A 10,921-nucleotide genomic window follows, 5' to 3' on the forward strand; every position below is an offset into this window, starting at 1 on the left:
CTATTTTTTGGTTGCAGCCATCATTGTTGTTTGGCAGGCCCAGGCTGGATTCGAACCTGCCACCTTAGGTGTATGTGGCTGGTGCCTTAGCCACTTGAGCCACAGGTGCAGAGCCAGCCCACTCCCTTTCAAAGAACTAATTTCGTAAAGACAACAACCCAGGTCAGACGCCATGGCTCATGCCTGTAATGGTAGCACTCTGGGAGATAAAGGTGGGCAGACTGCCTGAGCTTGGAATTTGAGACTGAACAAAGTGAGACCCCATTTCTACCAAAAACAGAAAAAAACTAGCTGGGCATTGGGGTGCAGCTTATAGCCCTAGCTACTTGGGAGGCTGAGACAAGAGGATTTCCTGAGCCCAAAGAATTTGAGGTTGCTATGATCTATGATGCCATGGCACTCTACTGGGCTACTAGTGAAACTCTATATTTAAAAAAAAAAAAGAAATCAAAACTGCAACCAAGGGGCGGTGCCTGTGACTCAAAGGAGTAGGGCACTGGCCCCATATGCTGAAACCCAGCCCCGGCCAAAAACTGCAAAAAAGCCCCCTGAAGCCCAATTCCATACTTATTCTGTGCCTGCTCCTAAGCAGCTAAAGATAGCTGGAGAAATATGCAATCATACTGTCTAGACTACCTTTAAAATTATACACTATTTTAAATGACCAACCAATTCATTAATATATTTCTTTATTATGTTCATTTTGAAATCTAACATCTTTTTCCCATTCCACTCTTCACAACCCATCCACAGCTGATGATACTCTCTCTTTTAACAGAGAAAATAAATGAAATTGAAGGAGAATTACACTTTCCACCACTAATTCTACTAACCTCCTTGCATTTGTAACCACACAATCTTCCCACGATAAGGAACAAAAAGTCCCTGTTCCTGTTAGGCCAATCTCTCCACCTGTGCCCCATGTCTCAAGTCCATTGGCCTTCTTCAAAGATGTCACCCATGGAGTTATCTTTTCACTCTTGGGCATACCTTCATTTTATTCAGACATCTGCTTAAACATCATATTCTCCAAGAGCCTTTTCTAGACTATCTATCCTATCTAAAAGACAGGATAGTCACCATTTTCCAAATCATTCCCTTTTCTCCTTATCTTGTTATTTTTTTAATAGCACCAATCACTACCATACATTATGCTCTCCTTCCTATTTATTTGCTTTATGTCTCTCTCCTCTACTATTCTACAGTGAAAGCTTTACAAGGACAAGGATTTTGCCTTTCTATGCACATCCCTATCTTTAGCACACAATAAAGTGCCTCATGCATATTAGCTATGCAATTAATATTCGTTGCATGAAGGTAGAGTAAGCTTTAAACTGCATATAGCCAAAAGAACTACTAATTATCTGCCTGAAAGCACTTCCCATTTCAGTAAAAGACATTACTTAGTTATACAGCCCCCAAATCTTGGAGTCAGACTTGATTCCTCTCTCTTCTTTATAGTCCACATTCAGTCTGTCCATCTTGTCTGCTCTACTTCCAAAGTATGTCCTAAATATGCTACCGTTCCTCATTTCCATTCCTATAGTCCTAGGACCAAGCTACCAATCTCATACCTGGACCACTATGGCAGTTTAACTGGTCTTTTGTCATGCTTCAGAAAATTAAAAGCTGATTATTTCATTTGAATAAAACCCTACAATGGTTTCCTGTTGCAACCAGAATAAAATTCAAAATTTCTTGCCATGGTCCACCAAATTACTGAATTTGTTTATTTACATGTTTACTATTCTTCTTTCTTCATCACAAGCATCTATGTAAGTACTTCAGCACATAATCCTCTTTTAGAAATATCTGTTAAGCTGGTTGATCCCGAGCTTTTGACATTCTTTAGGATGCAGTAATTCTTGAGACTATGGTCCCAAAATCCTAGTTCTAAAATCTATCCACATAAATATCTATATAATATTTATTCTCTATGCAATATTATATACGTAGACATAATAAATATTCTAAGGAGAGAATATCTACATTTTGGTTGACTAGGGGTATAGAGCAGAGAAATCAAATATGTATAAAATTAATTCATTTAAGTTAAACATATCCTGAGTTTCTGGTGTGTTATGTGAACTGAAGACCTATTCAGTAACAGCTCAGAAATAGTAGGATGTTTTTATTTATTTATTTATTTTTGAGACAGAGTCTCATTATGTTACCCCTCAGTAGAGTGCTGTGATGTCACAGCTCATAGCAACCTCAAACTCTTGGGAGTAAACCATTCTCTTGCTTCAGCCTCCCAAATAGCTGGGACTACAGGTGTCTGCCACAATGCCTGGCTATTTTTTGGTTGTAGTTGTCATTGTTGCTTGGCAGGCCCAGGCTGGGTTTGAATCCACCAGCTCCAGTGTATGTGGCTGGTGCCCTAGCCGCTGAGCTACAGGCACTGGGCCAGAATGTAGTTTTTTTTTTTTTTTTTTTTTTTGAGACAGAGCCTCAAGCTGTCCCCCTGGGTAGAGTGCCGTGGCATTACAGCTCACAGCAACCTCCAACTCCTGGGCTCAAGCGAGTCTCCTGCCTCCGCCTCCCAAGTAGCTGGGACCACAGGCGCCCGCCACAACGCCCGGCTATTTTTTGGTTGCAGCCGTCATTGTTGTTTTGGCGGGTCTGGGCTGGGGATTCGAACCTGCCACCTTAGGTGTACGTGGCTGGCGCCTTAGCCGGTTGAGCTATAGGCGCTGAGCCAGAATGTAGTTTTTTAAAGCAAGAGGACAGTGACATCATCTACTTCTCTAATCCCTTGTATCAGCCATTTGTTTGTTTTAACAGCAGTAGAAAGTACAGAGCCAGGTAGAAATAAGAAACAAAAACTGCAGATTATTTGCTCTTTCAACTTAAACATATTGAGTTTACATTATCAGGTATTTTCTAAATGCAAGAAACAAGAGAATAATCCACAGGATAAATGAAGTCCAATAAAAATACACACATAAGTAAATAATTGTGATACTGTAATTTTATAACTGCCAGTCATAATTACTAGGTACAGAGTTTAATAATGGCAGTACAGTGAAAAAAGCAAGTAACAATTCCTTATGAAGTCTACAGAAGGAAGATGATACCTGAGTATGATTAGAAATAGCTCTCCAGATAAAGTAGATAGAGAAAAGCACGTGATACAGTATGAACAACATGTGTAAGGGAAAAGAAAATTATACTCGGCAAGCGCAGTGGCTCATGCCTGTAATCCTGGCACTCTGGGAGGCCAAAGCAGGAGAATCACTTGAGGTCAGGAGATTGAGACCAGCATGAGCAATATGAGAGGTCATCTCTACAAAAAACAGAAAAATAAGCTGGATGTGGTGGTACATGCCTATAGCCCTAATTACTCAGGACGCTGAGAGGCAGGAGGATTATTTAAGCCTGGGAGTTTGAGATTGCAGTGAGTTACAATAACGCCAACTGCACTCTAGCCCAGGCAACAGAGCAAGACCCTGTCTCAAAAAATAAAATTCAAGGCTCAGTGCTCGTAGCACAGTGGTTACAGCATTGGCCACAGACACCAAGACTGTCAAGTTTGAATCCAGCCTAGGCCAGCTGAACAACAATGACAGTGCAACAAAAAAATAGCCAGGCACTGTAGCAGACACCTGTAGTCCCAGCTACTTGGGAGGCTGAGGCAAGAGAATCACTTAAGCCCAAGAGTTTGAGGTTGCTGTGAGTGCTACTGAGAGTAACATAGTGAGACTATCTCCAAAAAAAAAAAAAAAAACCCAAAACCCCAAAACCAAAACAAAACAACTCTCCTCCCCAAAACCCTTATACAGTAGTTGCCAGTGATTTACTGAATGTACCTTTAAAAAAAATATACAGAAGGTGAAATAGGGACAGAAAGTAAGATCAGAACCAGATCCTGTGAAGTACTGATAAATCAACTAAATTTTTAAAGATGACAGACATACTTACACACATATTTTAGAAAGAAAATCTTAGTGGAAATAAAAAGGTAAGTTGAGACACAGGGAAATACTAGATTAAAAGCCACTGAAGGGCAGGTATAGTAGCTCATGCCTATAATCCCCTCACTGGGAGGCCAAGGTAGGAGGATTGTTTGAGGTCTAGAGTTGGAAACAAGCCTGTACAACAAAGTAAGACCCTATCTTTATGAAATAAAAATAAACAGTTGGGGATGGTGACGTATACCTGTAGCCCCAGCTGCTCAGGAAGCTCAGGTGAGAGAATCACTGGAGCCCAGAAGTTGAAGGCTACAGTGAGTTATGATGATGCCAGTGTACTTTAGCCTAGGCAATACAGCAAGATCCTATTTTTTAAAATAAGTCACTGAAGCAGTAACATGAATAAATTGGGTTAACATGCAAAACACTAAAATGGTACCTGTTACAAAATGTGACCAATTTGGCTATTATTATTTTTTTACAACTACTAAGTCTGGTAATAGACAATAAAGTTCTGAAGTACGTATTACAGATAGAAGCTAGCTTAAAGACATGAGAGAGGATTTTTCAGCTAGGGCAGTGGTTCTCAACCTTCCTAGTTTCCACATTGTTACAAATGGAAAATAGGGGTTGCCACCCATAGGTTGAGAATCGCTGAGCTAGGGTAACCAGTTGAGTGTGGAATGACAAAGAAGCCACAGTTTCTTCTGTGTTTCTAGTCTAATTGCTCCTAAGCAAGGTACTTTAAAAAGCTGTAGTTCATCTAAAAAGCTCTCTTTCAGGGATGGACAAGCTGAATGTATCTCCTAAATTCTCAAAAGTTATCTTGATATGGGCTCGATGCTCATAGCTCAGTTGTTAGTGCGCCAGTCACATACACCAGGCAGGGCTGGTGGGTTCAAACCCAGCCTGGGCCTGCTAAACAATGACAACTACAACAACAACACAAAAGTAGCTGGGCATTGTGGTAGCACCAATAGTCCCAGCTACTTGGGAGGCTGAGGCAAGAGAATCACTTAAGCCCAAGAATTTGAGGCTGCTGTGAGTTGTGGCGCCACAGTACTCTACTGAGGGTGAAATAGTAAGAGACTGTCTCAAAAAAAAAAAAAATGTTATCTTGATATGAAACTGTGATGTAGAACAAGTTATATTGGGTGCAAACATTATCTTTTTTCCCTAGGGCTCTTGTAGCCTCTCTAGGTTCTTCAAGAATTGGAAAAAATTAAGAAGAGAAGCATGTTGCTACTCTTTTTATTGCAAACATGCATATCTTCTACCATACTTGCTGCTGTAGAGCTTAGTATGCGCAGGGCCCAGAGCCAGCCACCAAGGAAAAGGCAACAACAATAAACAAGATAGATACAAAGTCCACAGAGCTTACACTTAAGTAAGGTAGGCAAACATTTTTAATAAACAGATCAGGCCATAGTTTCTATAAATTGTTTTTGTAAATAAAGTCTACAGTCATGTCCATTTTGTGCATTTTTCTATGGCTACTTTTTTGCTATAATGGCAGAGGTGAGTGGCTGTAACAGAGATTGTGTGGCCCACACAGCCTAAAATATTTACTATCTAGACTTTACAAAAATGTTTGTCAACTTCTAAAACAGACCTTTAGTTAATTATAATAGTGAAAGGTGCAACAAAGAGGAAGCTGGTTAGTTTTGAAGTACTAGGGTGATCTCTCTGAAAAAATGAAGGACAAGCTATACAAAAGGTCTCGGGGGCAAGGCTAGAAGGAACAGCATTATGTAAAAGACCTGAATGGGAAGGAGCATGGTGCATTCCTGGAACTGAAAGAAGTTCAGTGTGACTTGAATATAAAGCAGAATTATAAAGTGTTGTGAGATGACATCCCAAAGGCAGGCATAGGTTAGACACAAAGTCTTACAGATCTTAAAAGATACAAAGATTTTATATCTTTATCCACAAGCCAAGGAGCTATCAAATACTCAAGTGCAGAGGAGTGATGTGAATAACTCTGTGCTTTAAAAGACTTCTATTTTGTGGGTAAAAATGAGATAAGGAGTGGGCAACAGTAGATGTAAAAAGACTAGTTAGGAGACAACTGCAGATCAATAAAAGGAGATGATTGCTTGGACTAGAAGGATGGAAAAAAGAAGAAAAAGTTCAGAAATATTTAGGAAGCAGAACTGGCAGAACATAATTACCAATTAAGCAGGAATGCAGAATGGAGGGTTGAGGAGGAGGTATGGAGAAGATTAGCTCAGTTTGCGTTTAAAGTGTCTAAAAGCAAAATGGAAGTGCCCAGTAAAAGTTGATACACAGGCCAGCTGTTCAGCAGAAAGGTGAGGATGAAGTTTGGTTAGGTCTCGATAATGAAAGTTTTGGTACAAAAACAAGACAACAAAAATTAGATTATTGGATAGTACATATTATAGCTTTTATCTTTTATGTTTGGAATCAAGGACAAAGAAAAAGAGGTTTCCTACAGGAGAAGAGAAACACAAAAGAGGACAGAAAACAGAATACTGAAAAGACCAAAAGCAACCAGGCACAGTGGCTCTTGCCTGTAATCCCAACACTTTGGAAGGCCAATGCAGAAGGATCACTTAAGCCCAGGACTTTAAGACCAATCAAGGCAACAGAGTTAAGAGTCTGGCTCTATTAAAAAAATGAAATTTAACTAAAAAAAAAAACCCAAAAGCCACAACAGGAAAATATGTATGCTTTACCATTTTGCCTGGAACTTTGTAGCAATGCTTAATTGAACAAATACAGAGGGGTATTTTCATTCTGCACAGGTGCTGAGGAGAAACATGGATTATAGCTATAAAATGTCTCAAAATATAAAACTTAAATAAAGGTTCTAACTCACTTATGTTAATCTTGCACCCAGATTAATGGTTTCAAAAGAAAGATTATTTTGTAACCTCAACAACTTTACAATGTGAATTTATTTGCAATTTTGAAACTCTTTACAAATTTTAGCAGTGTATATGACACTCCTGTAACAGATTTTAAACCCATATGAAAGAGGATTCTCAAAACTTACTTTTCAAGTTCTTCCTGAGAATGGGCAAATGTACAATTTGTTCCTCGTGGACACCCTCCTTGCTGTCGCAGGTCTCGGCACATACTAGTTTTATATTTGCTGTTTGGCTGAGGCTATAAAAAGTAGAAGGAAAATGTGAAGATTCTAGCTGGTATTCACTCTTGGGGCTTCAGAATTTTATGGTTACACCTTTAATTCTTTTTCATATTGGACAAGTAACTCTTGTACTGAAACAATTACCATTCCATTCCATTACAGTTGTGAATTATGCAGCACATCCCAAGTTGCCATTTTTTTATTTTTTAAGAGACAGAGTCTCACTTTGTCACCCTCAGTAGAGTGCCATAGCATCACAGCTCACAGCAGTCTCCAGCTCTTGGGCTTAGGCGATTCTCCTGCCTCAGCCTCCCGAGTAGCTGGGACTACAGGCGCCTGCCATAATACCCAGCTATTTTTTTGTTGCAGTTTGGCGGAGGCCACCCATGGTATATGGGGCCAGCGCCCTACTCACTAAGCCACAGGCACTGCCCCATTTATTTGTTTAGGCAACAGAATGCCCATGAAAAAATCTTCACAAAAATGTATTGCTGCCTTAGAAAGTCTGATACCAAAATCAAACAAAGAATTTTAAAAACCACTTAAAAAGCCATAAACTTTGTCTACCCATTCTCCCAGAAAAGGTAGAAACAGTCCCTCTCACAGTGAAAAAGTACTGAATCACGTGCCCCTTAGTCAACGTGAGGGCATAGCTCTCTTATCAGCCTTAGGCTATTTAAGTTCACACAAATGATGCAGAATATAAAAACTCAACATAACTGCTATAATTTGCATTAAAAGCAAAAATGTCACTCTTATTTTTATGACTCTAATAAGATGAAAACATTCATTTTTCAGTTAATATTTGAGATTATAATCTTCTCTAATAGAATAAAGATAGATGTATAGAAAGATCACAGATTTTGGAGTAGGTTTGATACAAGTTCTGTCATCTACTGACAATATAACCTTATATTTGTTATTTAACCTCTTGAAATTTCAGCTTAGGAAGAGCAATTACCTGTAATTAATTGGCTGTGATAACTAGAAATAATATACGTAAATACTGAACATAAGAACTGGCCCACACTAATAAATGTAAGTTATGAGAAGAAAGGATTATATCTTAACTTCTAAAGTACAATGAAAATGAAAATATCTTGATAATTAAAATTCCATTACATTTACAAACAGAAATTCATGTGTGTGATAGCAATGGAGAAAAGAAGTGACAATTTCCCACAGTAGAAAGCAATTAGACAAAATGTTTAGAAGGAATCAATGACCAATACTTGGTCAAGAACATCATATAATGAAGTGAACTGATATTCAAGATACTCTCAAACTCTTGCTTTGCTATGAAATGCTTATTATGTACATTAAAAACTAAGCTTCTCCCTAAAGAACACAGACAATAAAAACTTAGAGACTAGAGTCACAAGTCCAACCAAATAGCTTTTTAAGATGTTTAGAATGGACAGAGCTCAGTGGCTCACACCTATAATTCTAGAACTCTGTGAGGCCCTGGAGGGAAGATTTCTTTAGCTCAGGAGTTCAAGATTAGCCTGAGCAAGAGTGAAACTCCGTCTCTACCAAAAGTAGAAAAATTGGCCAGGTGCCTATAGTCTTAGGCACTCAGGAGGCCGAGGATCACTTGAGTCCAAGAGTTTAAGGTTGCTGTGAGCTGGCTGACACCATGACATTCTAGCCTGGGTTACAGAGTGAGACCTGTCCAAGAAGTTGAGGATAAAACTATGTTAGAGATAATAGCAGTCAAAAGTGTAATAAATGTACTTACCTGAGGTGTCTCATGGCCTTTTCTACTATAATTTTGTATGAAGTCCACAAGGCCATGAACCACTGTTTTAACAGCTACCATTGCATTTTCTAGCTGCTCCCAAGTTGGTGAAACAGCATCTAAAATAAGTCACCAAAGGGACAGGGGAGGAGGTTAAGAATGTTAGCAGTGATTCTCTTGTGTTATTTACCTCAAAGGTAGAAAAAGTATAACCAATTGAACATATTCCCACATACCTGGATTAGGGTCTATGTTTGCAAGAAGTTCTAAATGAGGCCTCAGTCTATTTAAGTTTGCTGGGTCACCTGTTCGTTGCAAAACAATTGTCAATTCCTGGACACTCTTTGCAAATGATTCTGGAGATTGCAGCTAACAAACAGAAATGAGAACAGTTTTTATTCTGGTTCTTATGGCACATCTATAATCAAATTTTTATTTGTTTGTTTGTTTGTTTTGAGACAGAGCCTCAAGCTGTCACCCTGGGTAGAGTGCCATAGCATCACAGCTCACAGCAACCTCCAACTCCCGGGCTCAAGTGAGTCTCCTGCCTCCACCTCCCAAGTAGCTGGGATTACAGGCGCCCACCACCACGCCTGGCTATTTCTTGGTTGCAGCCATCATTGTTGTTTGGCAGGCCCAGGCTGGATTTGAACCCGCCAGCTCAGGTGTATGTGGCTGGCGCCTTAGCCGTCTGAGCCACAGGCGCTGAGCCTAATCAAATGTTTTTAATTAATTGACATATTTAATAGGTTTTCAAGTGTCTTCAGATTCCATAGTAGGGGTATCAATGATGAATTACATTTTCACCTCAGAATCTGCCCTATGAAATTCATCATTAGACACTTAGAAAACTTATTTACAAGCTGTATTAGCTCTCTGGGATCAGAATGCAGACAAGCTTAAAAGTCTATACAGCGTACTTCCTCTATGCTAATATCCTTTATTTGTTTCCCTGTTGTATCTTTTGTTTATTTTGAAAATTAAAATAGAAAAAGAAAAAATATCATTTATAAGAGTAATATTTAAAAAGAGGAATCTACAAATGTTAGTCTCTAGTTTCTCTAGAATATTCTAATACTCTTCAGTGTAAGAACAGTATTATAAAATTAGCATCTCTAATTTCACAAACCTTATCAATGATAGACTGCATGTGTGATTTATGAGCCAAGTCACCATATAAAAGTGAGGACCATTGTTCAGGCGAAATACGAAGTCCTGCTTCCATAGCAATATGAACAATTTGGGCATCGTGTTCTCTACGTAATGCCTCATAACTTCGGAATTCTTCCTTTAGCTGCATCAGGGAGGAGTCTTCATCCCTTTTGGTAACCTACAAATTGAAAAGAAAAAAAAACATTTATCAAAATTAATCTGCTTTTCTTCCCCTCAACCAATTCATTTCTTCTTTTTAGGATAAAAGAACACCTACTACATATCAGATACCACAAAAATAAGCTACAAAGATAATGCCCTCATCACAAATCCTTTTTAGAACAAAACAGAACTTACATAACTAAATATAGAGTCCTTGTCTTCAATGAGTTCAGCAGTTTGTAAGAAAGAGACTTGTAGTCAGAAAATTATAGTAAAAGTGCTACTCTCTAAGGCTCTAGGTAATACAGAAAAAAAAGCAATTAAATCTGACTGGTAAGGAGAGGAAAGGGATTTCAGAAAAGGATACTTCCGGTTGATAACTACATGAACCGAGTCTTAAGGAATAAATAATAGTTCCTCAGGAAAAGAAGGGTGAGGAATAGAATTCCAAAGAGTAGGAAGTAGTAAAACAGAAATATGAAAGAACACAGTACACAGAGTTAAAGGCTAAGATACAAGTGAGGGAAGAATTATAGAGGGCCTTGTATATTATGGTAAGAAACTGGATAGTATCCTGAAAGGGAATGTAAAACCAGTAAGAACTTCTCAGCAGAGTAACATGATCAAATTTCTGTTTTAAAATATTTGGTAGCAGTAGAGGATAGAGATAAAAGATAGACAAGAACTCCCATGTGGGTAGGCACGTATCAGCACTACCACGTGATGATTAAGAAACCTTCTGCCACATAGACATTACGTATTTATATAGCTTTAATCTCTATTTAAATGATAGAAAGGCTCGGCGCCTATAGCTCAACCGGCTAAGGCGCCAGCCACGTACACCTA

General features: G+C 38.8%; 1 protein-coding gene and 1 non-coding gene across 6 annotated transcripts in view; both read right to left on the minus strand.

Moving 5' to 3' along the window:
* Positions 1 to 10,921, minus strand: part of RC3H2 (ring finger and CCCH-type domains 2) — a 63,402-nt gene that overhangs the window by 22,736 nt on the left and 29,745 nt on the right. For all 5 annotated transcript variants that reach the window (XM_023510551.1, XM_003785282.3, XM_023510550.1 and 2 more), the window contains 4 exons: positions 9,891 to 10,091; positions 8,998 to 9,130; positions 8,762 to 8,880; positions 6,928 to 7,040 (listed from right to left, as the gene is read on the minus strand). In XM_023510551.1, coding sequence (XP_023366319.1) covers positions 6,928 to 7,040; positions 8,762 to 8,880; positions 8,998 to 9,130; positions 9,891 to 10,091 — 566 coding nt within the window. The remainder of the gene's footprint in view (positions 1 to 6,927; positions 7,041 to 8,761; positions 8,881 to 8,997; positions 9,131 to 9,890; positions 10,092 to 10,921) is intronic.
* Positions 9,509 to 9,619, minus strand: LOC111723723. The gene has a single exon (XR_002772210.1). It is a non-coding gene; the product is annotated as a small nucleolar RNA SNORD90 (small nucleolar RNA).

The sequence above is a fragment of the Otolemur garnettii genome, unplaced genomic scaffold (genome assembly GCF_000181295.1).
Source record: "Otolemur garnettii isolate 467f Iridium unplaced genomic scaffold, OtoGar3 scaffold00014, whole genome shotgun sequence".
Lineage (NCBI taxonomy): Eukaryota > Metazoa > Chordata > Mammalia > Primates > Galagidae > Otolemur > Otolemur garnettii.